Below are 20,000 nucleotides of genomic sequence, written 5' to 3'. Positions count from 1 at the left end.
CATCTTCGACCTGACCAGAGGCTGGCCTTGTTACATGTAAGATTAAAAATGTCCAGTATGCATTATAAATATATGAGATTTAATGAGAAATCCTATATAATTGTTCATTGTTATTATGTAATCATTCATATTCTTATATTTGTTTTAGGAAGGTACTGGTCCTCGTGTTATTTCTGCGTTTGTGGAAATCATATTTGACAATTCAGACAATAGACTGCCGGTAAGTATGCTGAACCTGAACCTGAACTTGAGAACTAGGTTGTACTTAAATTATAGATTGAAATAACCAGGAACATATATCCTATTATTATTTTCTTTATGTGATTTATTATTTTCCTGGGTCTTAAATTTTGTAATGTGAAGTCTTCTATAATTTAGTTTCTGCATATGGGTGTCCATGGCTGTGTATGCTCATGTGCATAACTTTGTTCCTTACAATTCATTATAGCTATAGTATCTTGAACTTGTTATTAGAGGATAGTAGTTAAGTAACAGAGCAGCTTTGAAGAATATATAAAATAGTGTTCACTTGTTAGTGAATACCAAATGGATGGGATTATTTAGCAAATGCCCAAAAAGAAGTTTCAAAATGTATCCTTCGTTTTTCCTCGAGTAACAATTGTGGCTTCTTTCAATATCCGTTTGAAATATGAGGAAAAGATGTAATTAATCTATTAAAACAATATAAGACATGAAAAATAATGGCATCCATAAAGTTTGGAAAGGTATATGTATTCAACACAATAAAAACAGACTGTTAAAAGTATGTCATATATACTCATGCAGCTTTAAATTACCTAAATGTTTATTAATATGTATTGTGTACACTCTCATACAAATGTGTTTTTGTACACCTATAAATGTCCTTCAGTTTACAGTGGATTTATGGAAAAGTTAAAATAGATAGTGACGTATGATGTGAAAGGTTTTGGGGACATTTATCTACTCACATTATGTGGATGCGTCACAGGAGAAATAACACCAGCATCAATAATCTACTATAGGCTTTTCAAAATTGAATAAAACAGTATTGGTACTGTACTGTCACATTTAGCTCTAGTTACAATATACTAATTGCTCTTGATGTAAAAGTCACTGTATATGGAATTACTTTCTTTTGTTATGTCTGAATTAGTTTTAATTAATTTTCTAAAATTAATTTTGTTACTTCCTTGTGATGAAAGCAACAGGTGGAAGGGTTTTAAGAATTGGCATAGGCAAAACTACTGATTTGGGTCACTATCAGAGTCCTAAATTTGTTTAGCATTCTGGCCTTTTTAACATTGATCTGTTATACATTGTTCTAGGTATTCATGAAAATAAGATGAAGAGATTTATATTGACCCTTGAATGAGTCAGAATTAAGTAATACAACCACAGGCAATTGCCGTGTTTATCTCCATTAAAAAGTGAATTCTCTTTGTAGACCAAATACAATGAATCATACTAATTCACATTCATTTAGGAACAGGGGTAATTTTCTGAAATTGCTTACCTTTTCAACAGATTGACAAAGAGGAAGTTTCACTGCGGAGGGTTATTGGAGCAAAGAAAGATCAGTACTTCTTGGACAAAAAAATGGTGACGTAAGTTTTTTTTTTTTTTTTTAAATAAATATATTTTTATATATCTATATATATTATTATAATAGTTACTCTTTTCTGTCTTTTCTTTTCTGAATAAAAGAATAGCTTGTATTGAAAAGAACCAAATTGTTTGTTTTCAGAAAAAATGATGTCATGAATCTTCTGGAGAGTGCAGGCTTTTCTCGAAGTAATCCTTATTATATTGTCAAGCAAGGAAAGGTAAATCTTCAAATGTAATAGATTAAAACAGTTTTTGCAAATATATTTTTGTCAGTTAAATGCATCATTTTGCACATGAAAGTAATAGATGCTTTGTTAATGTCTAATATTGTATATTGCTGATATTCTCTGTGTTTTAACAATATTTTTGATCTCTAGATTTCTCAAATAATCTGGCAAAAATCAAGTTAAGGTATAATTTGGTTCTTGAATCCAGAACCTGAACTTGAGAACTATGTGGTACTTAGATCATAGATTGAAATAACCAGGAACACACATCCTTTATGTTTGAGTTTTACATCAGATACCTAGTATCAGCAGTCAGGTTTGGGGACTTGGATATGTTTTGCTACATCTGAATCAGAATAATGTAAAATCAATTAAAGAACCTTGACTGAAGGGTGCCAGCCCCTAATCTAAAGTGCACCTAGATTTTTTATCCAGAACGTGGTATAAAATGTAGTCATGCAAGTCTGCATTAGAGCAGTTTGGAGGAAACCTAAATTTGCTTACATGCTTAAACTGCATTACAATATGGTGGCTGTACCTGAAAGGAGCAATTGATACTTGTAAACTCACAAATAACCACTAAGCTGTAGCAGCTCTGCCAGAAAATTGGGTCTGAATTCCTACACAGCACAATGAGGAATTGATTAGTAACTACAGAAGACATCTGATTGTAGTTACCACTGCTAAAAGAGTTGTCAATTTTTGACTCCAACAGAGCAGTTGCTATTTGTGTTGTACCATTGAATATTTCATATTATGTTTTAATAAATAAACAAAATTAAGTATCAAAATGTTGTTATTTCTTAGCCCTTAATTAAAGATTGCTGTGACAAGGGGAGTGTTTTGCATATCAGACCTGGTATTTTCCCAACATACGGCAAGTGTCTGCCAAAGTAGGTTAGAAGGTCAGCCATTTTGTTTTAAGACACACAATATACCATATCTTTTTTTCAGTAATGTTTGGTTTTTTTTGCATTTCTTTTGAAATGTATATTTAATACAAAATATTTTTCAAAACATTTGCTAATTATAAATGTTTTAATCTTCTAGATTAATCAAATGGCTACAGCCCCTGACTCTCAGCGTCTTAAACTGCTTAGAGAAGTAGCAGGAACGAGGGTATATGATGAGCGAAAGGAAGAGAGTATCTCCCTTATGAAAGAAACTGGTAACTTTTTTGAAAAGTGACATTTGTCAGGTTACATAGTAAACAGTTTTATGTCTTGAGACTCTTATCTGGGCTATTTAGTCTGGGAAAAAATGTGTGTGGATGAACTTAAAAAATAGACCTTTTTTAATGTGTATTGTGAGGAGCCTGCCCAAGGTTGCGTGCTAGTCCAAAGATGATTCATGCATGAACTTGGTCTGTCTTTGCTTATTTTCTTACTTAAGCAGGATCAGTTTGGAGTAACGAAAAGCAAATCCTTAAAGTGTGTGAATGTGTTGATATATGTACGTATGTATCTATCTAAATTAATCCATTGTTTTGAAAGCCAACTACATTTTGGTATATTAAACTTTACACAACATTAGGATATATCAGAAACATATTTTTTAACAGTTTTGTATAAAAGATATTTTTAATGCTAAAAATTACCTGTACCAGTTTCAACAATGTGAAACATCAAGTTTAAAAAAATTCCTAGGAGAGTTTCTTATGCTTGTATTTTACCTTTTCAGTCACCTTTTTGTCACATGTTCTCTTAGCTGCCTCTAATACTACAATGTCTGACTGAGTCTTTTCACACTCCATGTCTCCATCTCTCTAAAGATGTAAAAAAAACTCTTGGTGGTGATTTTGAACTCTGGACATAGCTATTATCCTTTATCCTTTTTAGTCTCTCATACATGTGCAGCTACCACCTTCGTTGTCTAAGTGAGCTTAACATAAACTAATGATGAGTTGACATCGTAGCTTCTTTATTTATTTGGGTGTTGGAAGAATTATGCATCACAATAGATGACTTTAATTGTTAAATAAACATGGATTACGAAATAACATGATTTTCTTTTTAAGAGGGAAAAAGAGAGAAAATTAATGAGCTCCTGAAGTACATTGAAGAGCGTCTACACACACTAGAAGATGAAAAAGAAGAATTGGCTCAGTACCAGAAATGGGACAAAATGAGACGAGCACTAGAGTACACTATCTACAACCAAGAGCTGAACGAGACACGAGCAAAACTTGATGAGGTATGTTTTATAGTGCAAAGTGAAAAGTTTATGGTATAAATTAAAATTACTGACAAAGTAAAGTTTTTGCAGTTTTTCATGCCCTAACTGATAGAAATTATTTTGTTGTACTATTTTGTTGTACCATAGATATCCACAAAACGAGAAACTTGTGGGGATAAATCAAGACAGTTGCGAGATGCTCAGCAGGATGCTCGAGACAAAGTAGAGGTAAAGCAGTATATTTCTTCTGAACATTAAAAATGGATCATAGGCTGTATTTTTTTTATTAAATTTATTAAAACCATACACACAAGGCAAATTTAAACTAAATTCAGTTCAACCCCCACCCTGTTTGTCCTTCTACACTTTAAGCCCACCTGGGAGTACACCAAACACAGCTTTTAATGGATTAGGAGTGATTGTGACACCAAGGCTGTCTTGTCTGATAGGCATTAAAAATTTTGGTCCAGAATGATCTTAATTTGGTGCACTCCCAAAACATACGGCCCAATGAGTCTGGAGCTTGATTGCAACATTCAGAGGTTGGATCTTTCCCTGGAAACATTTTGGACAATTTTAAATGAGACAGGTGTTCTCAATAAAATATTTTAAGTTGAATAATTGTATGCTTTGCGCATATGGAGCTCGAGTGAATTCTGTGCGTGACTGCCTTCTACTCATTTTCTGAAATGTTGAATAAGAGATCCTTTTCCCACTGTACTCTGGGATCTTTGAAAGGAAGGGACTTTAAAATGTGTGTGTGTATATATATATATATATATATATATATATATATATATATATATATATATATATATATATATATATATATATATAATATATTATAGAAAAGCTTTCTTAGTCCTCGAGACTGATCAATATTTCTTTTGCAATACAAATGGGTGGGAGGTGAGGAATATTGGATGGATTTTGTTTAGCAAAGTTTCTAAATTGTCTCTGGCTTCTACAAATGTTGCTGATAAAAGAGGAGCTAACATAATTGAAAATTGTTTATAAAATTCGGCAGGGTAGTCATCAGGGCCTGCTGCTTTCCCACTTTGGAGTGAGTTTATGGCGTCCAGTAATTCTGAGAGTGTCAGAGGTTTATCCAATTACTTTCTGCTGAGAGTATCTAGTTGTGGTATCCCCCAAAGGGGACTGGGCGGTCTCGTGGCCTGGAACCCCTACAGATTTTATTTTTTTCTCCAGCTTTCTGGAGTTTTTTTTTGTTTTTTCTGTCCACCCTGGCCATCGGACCTTACTCCTTATTATGTTAACTAAGGTTGTCTTATTTTAATTTCTTTTTTGTCTTTTATTCTTCTTTTCTTCATTATGTAAAGCACTTTGAGCTACTTTTTGTATGAAAATGTGCTATATAAATAAATGTTGTTGTTGTTGTTGTTGTATCTGTAATGCATTGAAAAACACATTAGATTCTGCCTTGTCTTCTTTAAACTGAGTAGAATATAAGGACTTATAGTAGTCTCTAAATGTGTGCATTATATTTTTATGGTCAATGATTTTGTCTCCGTCTGTGTTGGTAATGGTATTGCATTGTGAACTTCTTGCTTGTGGATTTGTTGTTAGCCTTCTCTCCATGTTCATAGTGATGTCGCAATTTAAACATGAGTTGTTTTTTTTTTTTTTTTTGTTGTCAAAGGGTAGAGTTCTGATTACACAGCCTTTCTTTTCCTATAAAGTGCCTTATTTGGGAACCTGGCGTGTTCTTGATCTCTTCTGGAAATTTCACTGTTTGTAACTCTAAGACCCCAGCTACGAGATGACTACATGGTGCATAATGATCTGAGGGGCGTGGTCAAAGATAACAATAGCGTCATACTTGCAAGATTTGATTGTGGGAATAAAATTGTTATCTGTAAAGAAATAATTAATTCTTGTGTAACAATGATGTACTGGTGAGAAGAAGAAATATATGCTCTTGAGATTGGATTTAAAAATCTCCAAGGGTCTGATAAGTTATGATAAGTTTCAAACTGTGTAATTGTTTTTGGAGTGTTGATGTTATCACCCCTGTGACTGAAGACCTATCCAGATCTGAATTTAAAACACAGTTAAAGTCTCCGGCCATTATAATTTTATGAGCGTTCATGTTAGGAATGGATGCAAATATGTTTTGGATGAAGTCTCATCTACATTGGTTACGTAGGTATTTGTCAGAATCACTTTACAATTAAATAAATCACCTATAATGATCACATATCACCTTTCAGAATCATACTACATCTGATACTACCAATGAAACTGTTGTGTATCAAGATTCCAACACCTCTAGTTTTCTTTGTATAGCTGGAGTGGAATATTTGGCCAGTCCATGCTCTTTCCAACCAAAACTTATCCGTGCTAAGCTGTATTTTTTAATTGCATTTTGATGTGGAATTATTTATTAATTATTAATTTTGTACTGTTATAATGTTTTTTTATTTTTTATTTTTGTACTGGTACTGTGGTTCTGATCTTTTTAAACAAGACTTTTGTGTTTTGTTGTTCACTCCACTAAATATATAATAAACCCTGCACATTGATTTTTTTATTTTTCTTAAAAGCTTCAACTTAAATAATACAATTAACACTTTTGTTTGCATTTAAGTCTTAGCTTGTACACTAAGTTAAATGTTTATTTATATGAAGGCATAGATTGCAAATTTGAAATAATAGAATGCTTGATCATCAGTGATGTGCACTTTTCAGTACAGTTAATATCAAAGCATTCCCTACAGGCATTATATACAGCTAGCCATCAAAGCTGTGTTTTGAGGTTGCATATTTCCCCAAGAGAATAATAGAAGGAAAAGAAAAAATCTGAAGAAAAAGGCACTGAGTATACCATTGAAATTCTTATCAGTGAGGTGTATGTGAGCACATAAATTCTTTTTTTTTTTATCCAGTTATTTGTTTTTGCATTTTCAGAGGAAATGTTTACATTATATACTTGTATTCATTACATGGTTCTTATTGTTAGAAACGAACCGACTGTGGCTGTGTATTTAAACATTTACTAATTTAGAAGAAAAAATCTCAGTGAAACAAATTAACTATATTTAAGCTAAATAAAAATAAAGACTAGTTCACTCTGTGTTAATAGAGAGATAATCATGCTCAATAAACCTCACAAAGAAAATAAAAAATATTTTTCTGTTGGTCTCTTACACACTGCTGTCCTAAACATATCATAGGTGCAGGAACTGTTTGTTTCCTATTAGCCCTTTTGCCTGCTGATTAAAAACATTGCCTTGTTTCTGACAGAAGAGCCAAGTAGGATCAAGGCAGTTTTTATTAGCTTGGTGAAGTGCACATGCAGTTCATATCCATGAGTGGAATTTGGTCCGCTTGTCATCTCTTTGGAAAATTTACTCTTTGTTCCTCCTCATTGGGTGTAGTTGCTATTCAAGTAAGCAGTTAACAAAATGTGAGAACAATGCTGTAGTTTATCATTTGATAGAGCTTTAGTTTACTTGATAGATTGCATCTAAAATCCAGACATCTTCTAAATTATACTCAAGACATCAGTTAAAAAAAAAAAAATGCACAGTACAATTCTGGTTCTTGTTAGGCCAAATAAAGGTACAGCTGCATATTGTTTTCTTACAGGTTAAGAGTGGAAACACAGTGTTTGTTTTATCTCCCAACAAAGCACATGGGCTGTAGTAATTCAGCCTCATCAGTTTGATAGATAACAACATTCAAATGTCAGAAACACATGAAAAAAATGCATTTCTTACTATTTACTTTGTAACATAGTTCTTTAGCGGTGATAAAGAGAAGCTTAAATTTTATATTTTTTGACTTCTTCAGACTGTGTACTGCCAGTTTTTATAGTGTGAATTTGTCTTTTTCTGAATGCAGTTAATTTCCCATTATCTTAAAAATGTATCTTCCATTTCAGAAATTAAAATGGAGTTGGGTCATACCCAGTAAATATGTTTCTGTTTTCTTATATATTTGTGTAAATTATTTACATTGGTCAATGCACAACTTGGGTTGTGTGATTAATTTTATACAAATTATTGCATGTTGGTTTATTTTTTAGTATTTGGATTGTCATATTTTCAGAAATTTACAGAGAGACTAAATTATGGGAAATCCACATAGTTATTTTCTACAGGAAAGAGTAAATGTGTGATGTGTTTACATTTTGTTTGCCTTTTTACACTATACAATTTGAAGTGAAACTAAGGAGCTTAATAAATTACTTATATGTCTTTAAATGTTATCGTCAATTTTTTATATAAATGTAATAGTAAAACTGATAAAAGTATATTTGTTCGATTACTTTATGAAGGAGGCTGAGCGGCAGGTGCGAGAATTAAAATCCAAAATATCTGCTATGAAAGAAGAAAAGGAACAGTTAAGTGCGGAAAGACAGGAACAAATTAAACAAAGAACCAAACTAGAGCTGAAGGCAAAGGATCTGCAGGATGAACTTGCTGGAAACAGTGAGCAAAGGGTAAGAACCATGACTGTTTTGATTTTATAAATCTGTCTTTTTGATTCTTTTCTCTGTTAGGTAACATTGATGCCTTGTTTAAAGTGAACATACATACTGTTCTAGAATCACTCCACAATACTGAAGGGACTTTATGCTACTAGGACACTTGCTTTCTATTTATTTATATCTCATGTTCATCAAAAGTCAAAGGTGGTTTCATTTATATGTGCCAATGCAATGGTACAAAGTAGATTAATATATGAACATGAAAAATTATATATTGTAAATGGTGCAACATTGTTCTGTATGTATGCTGCTCACATACTTCAGGTCTATTTACGTTGTATGTATTCTGCATAGCAAAGCCTCACTATATACATTTTTTGACTGGCCTTTTCTGTAAAACATTAGAAAAAATATTTACCAAACATAGCCCCAGGGTGCCCCATGGCTAAGATATCCCCTTCATCACATAGATTATATCAATATTCAACATAATTGTTGATAGATAAACAATGCAGTCTTATGAAATAAAAATAGCTTTCATTATATGCTTGTAGCGTTGGTAGGTTAGTGAACTTTTTTGTTTCTGTAGTCTTAATAATGTTTGATGCTTTTCATCTAAGTCTTGCCAAGGAAATATAGCACAGAAAAAAAGTCTGAATAGGTAGCCTAATGTGTACATAATCAGCATAGTATCCTAAACAGTATGAGTATTGATGACTATGTGAAACATCTAAAAACACTAAAACATTTGCTGAAGTCTACTAGTTTAACAGCCTTCTGGTTGTATAATTGTTACCTTTTTTTCTTGAAGCATTTTTCACTTTAAGATTTGTGTTGTAGTAACTTATGAATTTTTTGCTTATTGTAGTTGCTTTAGAGCTAGAACCCAGTATTATGTAAAAAAAAAAAATATTTTTTTAATTTGACATATACATAAATATTTGGACAGAGGCAACTTTTTTCTAATTTTGGTTCTGTACATTACCACAATGAATTTTAAATGAAACAACTCAGATGCAGTTGAAGTGCAGACTTTCAGCTTTATTTCAGTGGGGTGAACAAAACGATTGCATAAAAATGTGAGGCAACTAAAGCATTTTTTTAACATAATCCCTTCATTTCAGGGGCTCAAAAGTAATTGGACAAATGAAATAACTGGAAATAAAATGTTCATTTCTAATACTTGGTTGAAAACCCTTTGCTGGCAGTGATAGCCTGAAGTCTTGAACTCATGGACATCACTAGATGCTGGGTTTCCCCCTTTTTAATGCTCTGCCAGGCCTTTACTGCAGCTTTCAGTTGCTGTTTGTTTATGGGCGTTTCTGTCTGAAGTTTAGTCTTCAACAAGTGAAATGCATGCTCAATTGGGTTAAGATCAGGTGACTGACTTGGCCATTCAAGAATTTTCCACCTCTTTGCTTTAATAAACTCCTAGGTTGCTTTGGCTGTATGTTTTGGGTCATTGTCCATCTGTATCATGAAACGCCGCCCAATCAATTTGACTGCATTTAGCTGGATTTGAGCAGACAGTACGTCTCTGAACACCTCAGAATTCATTTGGCTGCTTCTGTCCTGTGTCACATCATCAATAAACACTAGTGTCCCAGTGCCACTGGCAGCCATGCACGCCCAAGCCATCACACTGCCTCCACCGTGTTTTACAGATGATGTGGTATGCTTTGGATAATAAGCTGTTCCACGCCTTCTCCATACTTTTTTCTTGCCATCATTCTGGTAGAGGTTGATCTTGGTTTCATCTGTCCAAAGAATGTTTTTCCAGAACTGTGCTGGCTTTTTTAGATGTTCTTTAGCAAAGTCCAATCTAGCCTTTCTATTCTTGAGGCGTATGAGTGGCTTGCACCTTGCAGTGCACCCTCTGTATTTACTTTCATGCAGTCTTCTCTTTATGGTAGACTTGGATATCGATACACCTACCCCCTGGAGAGTATTGTTCACTTGGTTGGCTGTTGTGAAGGGGTTTCTCTTCACCATGGAAATGATTCTGCGATCATCCACCACTATTGTCTTCCGTGGATGTCCAGGTCTTTTTGCGTTGCTGAGTTCACCAGTGCTTGCTTTCTTTCTCAGGATGTACCAAACTGTAGATTTTGCCACTCGTAATATTGTAGCAATTTCTCGGATGGGTTTTTTCTGTTTTCGCAGCTTAAGGATGGCTTCTTTCACCTGCATGGAGAGCTCCTTTGACTGCATGTTGTCTGTTCACAACAAAATCTTCCACATGCAAGAACCACACCTCATATCAACTCCAGGCCTTTTATCTGCTTAATTGATAATGACATAACGACGGACTTGCCCACACCTGCCCATGAAATAGCCTTTGAGTCAATTGTCCAATTACTTTTGAGCCCCTGAAATGAAGGGATTGTGTTAAAAAAATGCTTTAGTTGCCTCACATTTTTATGCAATCGTTTTGTTCACCCCACTGCATTAAAGCTGAAAGTCTGCACTTTAACTGCATCTGAGTTGTTTCATTTAAAATTCATTGTGGTAATGTACAGAACCAAAATTAGAAAAATATTGTCTCTGTCCAAATATTTATGGACCTAACTGTATACCACAAGGAAACATTTCAATTACATAAAGTTTGTGAGTGTGAATAATTTTTCTCTTAGTTCATAAACACTGGAATAGCACAGCTAATCCTACATAATCCTTAAATTTGCTATTGCACTAACCCTATTGGGCCATAAGTTGACATAATTAGGTTTGTTGATTATCATTTCGAACTTATTTTGCCAATGGCAAATTAAATCATTGAAACTTTAAACCATTATATTGTAACAGATGCAAAAGGACATTTTTTTTGTTATTGTTGAGCATATGTGCCGTTAACATTGTGTCAGGAAAGGCTCCCCTTGCATATCCCCAAGCATAAAGGCTGTTTTATATACCATGCTGGATGCGAGGGATTTGCAGCGAAAATGACATCTGAGGTGGAGATGCATGCAGGAAAATATTTCTAAGTACACAGCGCTGCTGAGGGGACGGCTGTGAATTTCAATGAGTGGCTGGTTACGCTTGTGCTGGAATAATGAATGAAGGGCTACATATGATGCAACCGGTCATCAAAACAAAAGGTAGGCATGCAAAACATTTGAAATTCCTCTGCCCATCATATAGGTCCCCTGTTATGAAGATATCTGTGAACTATTGTAGGATCTAATGCAGTCCATAATGTTTTTACTTTCGGGTACATTGTTAGTTAGAAACATCCGTAGATATTCAGGATATTCATCTAAAGGAGGCAGTCTAACCTGACCCCTTTGACAACAACGTGTAAACTCATTAGTTGTATTGCCAGTTGTTTCTTCAGGGAAGTTAAGTGAATGACAATGACAGCAAATGATATTCATTAATCCTAATGAATGTTCATTAATAGTGGATGCACTTAAAACCAAAAAGCCCTCAACTTGGGTGGGACGCTACAATACTTTCGAATTTTTCTGCTTTCATATTGTGTACCTTTGTCTGCATGTATATCGCGCCATCGTTCGTTTGAGCCTTTCGAATTCCACTGCTTTCATAATCTCTTATCTGCCTTTTTTTCTCTCCAATGACTTTGGGTCTCTATTCTCCGTATTGTCCTTATACGCTTTATATGCGCTGAGAGCACATGATTTGTGTGTTGGAATTGTTTCAATTTCATTATTTTCACTTTTACTTTAAAGCTTCATTAAAAACAATATTTTTTGGAGACACATTGTGACAACGCAACGTATAACTGCCCGTGAGTGAATATTGTTTCTGTTTCTGTAATAAATAATCCGAGTTTTTCTGTTTGTCCATGTGATTTATTGATTGTCATAGCAAAAGCTATTCTCACGGTAAACTGTAAACATTTTACTACGAATGGCATATCACGATCTCCTTTGGTGTGTAATGTTACTCGCGGAATATATACATCACCTTTCTTTTTGCCTGTTAAAATTTGCATCGCTTCTCCGAGATCATCAATATACACCCAACCGAATTGTGTACTCTTTGAAATTTAACTTGTCGTTCCTTTAACTGTTGTGGGACCACAGATTCTCATAGCATATGGTCCATTATTGAGTAAATCCACGTTTTGTCCATTGAATGATGCGAATGCGAAAGGACTTTGTTGTCTACTCTTTTTTTCAGACTTTAATTTGGCCTGGTATCTTTTCAATTACACCTGGTTCTGATGATTAATCACCTTTTGTTTGCGGTGATGCAATCGTTTCTATCTTTTCTTTGATACTGTAGTGACTGACATGACAAAGTGTCACAAAAGTTTTACCTGAACAATCGCTGACTTCCTAACCCCAAACACAACTTTCTAGCACCCTCTCCAACGCCCCCCCCTATTACCGCATGAAATCAATACCCCGCTATCAGTCCTCCATGCTGTACTCCTCCTTCCCTCAATCGGACCTAACAGTCACTTAATACCAAAAAGCCCTCAACCTGGGTGGGACGCTACAATACTTTCGAATTTTACTGGTTTCATATTCTGTACCTTTGTCTGCATGTGTATCGTGCCATCGATTGTTTGAGCATTTCGAATTCCACCGCTTTCATAATCTCTTATCTGCCTTTTTTTCTCTCCAATGCCTTTGGGTCTGTATTCTCCGTATTGTCCTTATACGCTTTCTATGCGCTGAGAGCACATGATTTGTGTGTACTATGTGCTTTTAATTTACACGATTGATTTTTTTTTGATCGGTGTGCTCTTATATATTCCGTACTATCTTTGTGGACCTTTGCGGACCCCGTAGTGTCTTAACCCATGCCTGCTTTGCTTCCGCAGTTTCTGACGCTTGTTGTAGGCGCCTGCGTTCATTGATCTTATCCAGGTGGGCTCGTGTGTGTATCGTTGAGCTGTATTGTGTTTGAATTTGGTGTAAAGCGTTCAGCGGTTTGTACAATCCCAGGCAGCACATTATTCCTAACTTCACTCCACAGTAGTGCCACTCACAATATGGCGGTTGTTTTATTTGCTATTTCCGTTAGTTGAGCTGTACGCACCTGCGCAGTACGTCTCATGGTCCCATCGCCGTGTACCTGCGTCCATGCCATCCGGTTTACCATTCTCGGTTAGTAATATGGATGATTCATTACTTGACACCCAAGATCTCTGTACAAAAATTTTTTAAAATAAATGTACTAATCCACTTTCAAGCACCCTTGCTCTTAAACATTTACTCAAGTAGTGTATTTTCTGGGGAAAATAAATAAAAATTCCATGGGAAAGGCATTGTTGTGGAACTAATTTAACCTCTGTCATATGAGTGATTAACACTTTGTGAATGAAATAGTTTAAATTCTATAAAAAAAAATTCCTTGCCTGTCATGACCACCCATTTAAATTGGGGGAGGTTCTCATATTTCAAAAGGGAAACAAATGTTATTGCTAATTCTGTTTACTTTTTTTGATTTTTATGCACTTTGAGATTTGCCTGGGTCAGTTGTGAGGAAAATGTTTATTTTTTTATTTCAAAAGTGGGGAAAAAAAGTATTGCTACTACCTCAGATTCTGTTCAGTTATAGCTTTTTTGTTATTGTTTGTTTTATACATTTTTTGATATGCCTGTGTCAGATGTGACCAAATTTAAAAGGGAAACAATGAATAAACATTACTTGCTTTTAAATACATTCATTTGTGTTGTTTTAAAATTTGTCATTACTTACTGCTTACCGGCCACTGAAAATCTCTGTCCCAGCTAAATTTCTTGCTTTGAACATCTGGCCCAACTGAATTTGTAATTGATTAGCCGTGCCCTAATATCTCAATGTATCTTTGGTGAAAACTGTCAAGATTCCAGCTTATATTACATAGTAATTGTGTTAAAGGTTCCTATGACCATCTTTGTACTAAAGAAGTGCTTCCTGGGTTTGAATACTCTTCCCCTAACTTTCTGCTAGAATACTTGACTACATGATCTACTTAAATATTTCTTTTCGCTCAGCTATCAGTTCCTTTGAAAATTTTATTCTGGTGGAATAGATATTCATGCATCCTTCTTAATTCCTTTCACCTGTCAGAAATGGAATATGCCCTTTAGACTATAATAATAATACATTTTATTTATATAGCGCCTTTCCCATGCTCAAGGTACTTCACAGAGTTTAAGAAAGAATGGCAGGGTATACAGTATATAGCATTGTACTAAACCAGATAAATAAATAAAGAAGAGAATGATAGGTTTTTTTTTTCTCTGAATTTGCTAACAGACAACATAATTGATGGTCTAGCACACACACACAAGTTACATGCGCATCTTGACATAAAGGTAAACTGAAAGAGGGGTAATAAAGTCAGGTAGAGCTAAAAGCCTTCCTGAGCAGATGAGTTTTGAGTTGTTTTTTAAAAGATTTAATGGAGTCAGCTGATCTAATTAATTTCGGTAGGTCATTCTAGAGTCCGGGCGCTACATAGCTGAAGGCCCTGTCACCCATGGAGTGTAGATTAGTGTGGGGTACAACAAGATTACCAGAATCAGAGGACCTTAGTGGGCAGACAGGCACATAGTGATGGAGAAGGTCACTGATGTAGTTTGGCGCAAGGTTGTTTAAGGCTTTGTAAGTTATTAGTAGAATTTTATATTCAATTCTGTAGCACACAGGAAACCAGTGAAGGCGAAGCAGGGTGTTATGTGCTCGCTGCTGCTGGTCCGTATAAGGACTCCTGCAGCTGAGTTTTGAATAAGCTGGAGCTGTGATATAAGATTAGAAGGGGCACCTGCCAGTAAGGAATTACAATAATCGATGCGGGATGTGATAAAAGCATGGACAAGTTTCTCAGCGTTAGAAAAGGAGAGGAGAGGAAGGAGCGAACACATGATATGTTACGGAGGTGAAAGTAAGAGTGTTTCTTAATGTGGTTTATGTGGGGGGAATAATAAAGGGAGGAATCAAAAATGACACCAAGATTCTTTGCAGTAGAGGCAGGTCTGATGAGATCACCGCCAAGATTGACTGGGAAGGAGCTCATTTTATTAAGTTGCACTTTAGACCCAATTTGCAGGAGTTCAGTTTTGTTTTAATTTAATTTTAAAGCGTTCTGCTCCATGGCAAGTTGTGAGCTGAGAAAACTTTTAAAGTTGAAATAGAGTTGAGTGTCATCTGCATAAAAATGATAGCCTAGTCCAAAGCTACAAATAATATGGCCTATGGGAAGCATATAAATACAGAAAAGCAGAGGACCGAGGACTTAGCCCTGAGGAACTCCTTGTATGACTGACGCTGTGCTGAATCTGCTGTTGCCAAGACTAACAAACTCTTGCCTATCAGTCAGATAGGACTTGAAAAACTGGAGGGCAGTGCCAGAGATACCCAGCATGTTCTCCATTCTGGACAGTAGAATGTCATGTCTGACCGTGTCAAATGTTGCACTGAGGTCTAACAGAATTAATATGCTGGTTTGTCCAGAGTCTGCTGCCATAAGCAAATCATTGGTTACCCGTAGCAGAGCAATTTCACACCTGTGCTGTGCCCTGAAACCAGACTGAAAGGGTTCCATCAGATTATTAGAAGTTAAGTAGCTCAAGATGCTCAAAAACTTTTGACAAAAAAGGTAAGTGGGAAATAGGCCAAAAATTGTTAAGATTATCAGCATCAAGACCAGACTTTTTTAACATTGGGGTTACAGAAGCGGTTTTAAAAGTGAGCGGCACAAAGCCAGTGTCAAGGGATGAGTTTATTATTGTTGTAATAGTCGGGATTATGGCATGAAGGCAGGATTTAAGTAGTGTGCTGGGGATGGGGTCCAGTACACAAGTAGTCAGCCTCATCTTACAAAGCAGGTCATTAACAAAAGCAGATGTGACTGGTGAGAGCTTAGAGAAGGAGCTGGATGGAGTGGGAAAACAGGGAAAGATATAAACAGATGATGTATTTGTTAGTTGAATTATTTAGATCTTTAATTTTGTTTTGGAAAAAGTGGAGGAATTTCTCATAGACTTTAGTAGAAGAGGTAGTTGGGCCAGATGCAGGTTGGAGTAGTTTATTAACTACAGAGAACAAAACCCTTGGCTTATTGTGGCCACCTTCTATTATTCTGCCATAATGGGTGTTCTTGGCAGCAGTTAGTGCTTCTCTGTAGGCTTTTTGGTGGTCAGAGAAAGCCTGGATGTGCACAGTGAGTCCAGACTTGCGTGACATTCTCTCAAGACGTCAGCCAGCTGTTTTCATAGATCGCAATTCTGAATCATACCAAGGAGCTGAATGCTTAAAGGAAACCTCCTTATGTTTTAAAGGAGCTGTTTTAACTAATGCTGAATGAAGGGCTGAGTTATAGTGGTCAACAAGACTATCTTGTGTTGATGGAATAGGTGAAGACAGTAAAAGATCAGAAATGGATCCAGAAAGGATAGAGGGACAGATATTTTTAAGGTTTCTGAAAGAAATTTGTCGTTTACAGGTAAGAGGAGGGAGAGGTCATGAGACAGTGAAAAGCATTGCTTTATAGACAGAGTCCCAAATCAGTGCTGTAAGTGTTGGCAACAGATAGTCCAGATGTGCAGATCAGATCCAATATATGGCCACCAGAGTGGGTGGGAAAATCAACATGTTGTGTCAAGTCAAAACAGTCCAGTAAGGATAGGAATTCATTTCTCGGTTTCGATGTGGGGATGTCAATATGGATGTTGAAATCACCAAGAAGAATGACTCTCTGGGAAAAGGAACTTAAGTGTGTTAATAGTTCAGTCAGATCAGATAAGAAGGATGCATTGTATTTTGGAGGACGATAAACAACAATGAGTAAGATAGGACCTGATTCCATTATTAGTTTGAGCCAGACACTCGAAAGACAATGGACAATCAATTGGCATTCTTTTGATATTTAACTCTGACAACTACTGCAAGTCCTCCACCTTGTCTTGAGCTACGAGGCTCTGTGAGGAAAGTGTAGCCAGGTGGTGTCGCCTCCGTGAAAGACATAAATTCATTCGATTTTTGCCAAGTCTCCATTAAACACAGCATATCAAGTTTGGTGTCAATGATGAATTCTGACAGCACCAATGCTTTGCCATTAAGAGATCTCGAATTAAACAATGCAATATTAGTTGATGAGGCTTCTTTTTGCACAGAGCCATGGCCGGAGTTTATTTTCACATACAGTAAATTTGGCACACTGACACTTCTATTTCCAGGGCCATGAGTAGGATGGCGTATTCCTGAGCAAATGCTGCCTGTGATCTTTTCATTCGCAGCCCGGCAGTGGCGGTGATCTGACCCACGATGTACATATTTCGGGCGCCACAAAATACCGGTGTCTTAATAATGGTGTCAGACCATTTGCTCTGGACAAACTGTTTATTATGAAGGAGTTTGTCCTGAGAGTATTTTAGCATGATACTGAGCAATACTTCTCAGATAGCAGTGGAGAAGCAGCACAGCACAGCGGAGCCGGTGAGACAGGCGGTTGTGGTGGAGCAGATGAGCAGCGATAGCAAAGCAGCAGAAAGCATAGCAGGAACAGGTAGCAGAATTTGGAGGTTTCAACATACAGCCACAGACAAGTAACACTGGGTATTACTTAGTCATAAAGCACAATAAAATGAATCGAGAGCAGACCAGTATAGCAACTATAATCAAGGAGACGGATCATCCCAGGCTCCTAGATCGCCAGGTACAAAGAAATGTTCGTAGGTCTCGTCCTGTGATCCACACATTCCGTTGTTCCCAGTCAAGGTAACGTCCATAAAGTCCGTAAAAATTAATCCAAATCCATACAATTCGAGTCAGTTGCATCCACGAACTATACATATAATAAAGAAATAAAACAAGCGTAAAAAAGTGCAGGATTAAGGCGAATTTTACAAAAAGTGTTGTTAACAGGGAGGAGCGGCAGCATGTGTGCTCCAGCGTCCCCTCCTCTGTAGACTAGCTACTAATGCATTTGATTGCTGTTCACTGCACACAGTACTATAGATACAGGTGCATTAACATATTATAAATAATGTGTACATATTCCTTAATTAATGATAAACAGTATTTATAATATTTTAAATCTTAAGTATGTTGCGTAGATCATGTGAAGTTTGCATCAGTGTAAATTCTTAACACATGAGGCACAGCATCACTGTCATGTAGCATTGCACTGTCCCTTTTTTTAACAGGCAGCAAGAAACTCAAGCAGGTGTTGTCTGAGATCTTTTTACTTTTTTCTGGCTCAAGTGAACATGTTATGCAAAGTGTGCAAGATATTGTTACAACCTAGAGAGTTCTGACTGGTGCCCAGAAAAAGATGTGACCTTCCTGATTAACTTACTAAGTCTGTTGGCATTTCTTTTTATCATGCTACTGCCTCAACATAATATTGTGTTCTGCATACAAGTGTCTATTCTGATATTTACCTATCGCATTATAGAACTGGTGTCTGATGTAAAAAAAAAACAAAAAAACATATTAGTAGTCCTTGTAACATTTCCATCAAAAGACTTACATTTTTGATGCTTAAATTTATGCTTCATCTTGCAACAAAATACACTGTTTAAGAACTTTACATTAATTTGCATTCTGTTTTACACCTAAACATACCTTTTTTTTTTTTAAATACAGGTTGAGTATCCCTAATCTGAAATGCCTGGGAGTAGAAGTATTTTAGATTGTGGATATTTTTGGATATTGGATTTTTTGCATATACTTAATGGGATATACTTTGAGGACACCCTTAATTGAGTAGGGAAATGTAGTCAAACCAGCTGAATGATGAATCACATGTGTAATCTTTCATATCACCAAGCAGTTATTATAATAAGTGTTGACAGGCATATTATACCTTAAAAGAAATAATTATGATGTACATACTGTATTTAGTTTCTTTTAAGAGTGTCAGTGACGCATCTTTGCACTGATTAATAACTGTTTTGGTAATTCATCAGTTTAACCTACCTGCTGCCACTTCTCAGGTAACTGGCCCATAGGTCAGGAATATCTTGGCCAATCTTCACTCTGTCATGTCCACTGTGTTGGAAGCCATTAGCTGACCAATGAGGCGATTTTGTTCAGTTTTTTTATGGTGTGGCTGTACATACATAAAACAAAACATGTTTTTGCCATCATAAAAATGCAATTAACAGGAGTATCTAGTTTTTGTAATGTAATCAAAGCACTTTAAAATGTTAATATTGCATTAAGGGATCCTAGTGAGGATGAAACTGCTTTTGTTAACCTTAAGCAGTGACATTCCATCCACAAATCATATGCAGTTTTAAACGGTGCTACACAGCACTTTTAAATGTATCTGTTATCGTGTCACTTCACTGTGTATAAAGCTTGCCTACTGTATTTCGTTGCTTGGTATGGAAGAATATTTTGGACAACAAAAAATATATTCTGTCACTCATTTATGCTCACATTTCATGCCCTTTTTCTTTATTGACACATTTCACAGTACTTTTATAGATTTGTGTATTCATTAAATGTTGTCAGAAATATTCCTGCATAACATAGCAGCATTCAGTGCTTCACAGGGTTGGTCATACATGCGTCATTTACTTGCGGCGCTGGGTGCTTAGCAGGAGCGTTAACATGTCATCGATCGTATGTAGTTCTTTGTGGCACCCATT

At 35.9% G+C, this 20,000-nt stretch overlaps 1 protein-coding gene across 1 annotated transcript in view; it reads left to right on the top strand.

Annotated features, from left to right (window-relative positions):
• The window catches only part of smc3 (structural maintenance of chromosomes 3), a 106,133-nt gene that overhangs the window by 42,084 nt on the left and 44,049 nt on the right, over positions 1-20,000 (top strand). Inside the window, 8 exon segments of the mRNA XM_028795841.2 lie at positions 1-36; positions 149-220; positions 1,507-1,586; positions 1,727-1,805; positions 2,865-2,982; positions 3,832-4,007; positions 4,137-4,217; positions 8,290-8,454. The exon segment at positions 1-36 is cut by the window's left edge and continues 32 nt beyond it. Coding sequence (XP_028651674.1) covers positions 1-36; positions 149-220; positions 1,507-1,586; positions 1,727-1,805; positions 2,865-2,982; positions 3,832-4,007; positions 4,137-4,217; positions 8,290-8,454 — 807 coding nt within the window.

The sequence above is a fragment of the Erpetoichthys calabaricus genome, chromosome 2, assembly GCF_900747795.2.
Source record: "Erpetoichthys calabaricus chromosome 2, fErpCal1.3, whole genome shotgun sequence".
NCBI classification, from domain to species: Eukaryota; Metazoa; Chordata; class Cladistia; order Polypteriformes; family Polypteridae; genus Erpetoichthys; species Erpetoichthys calabaricus.
This window is presented reverse-complemented; position numbering and strand designations above follow the sequence as displayed.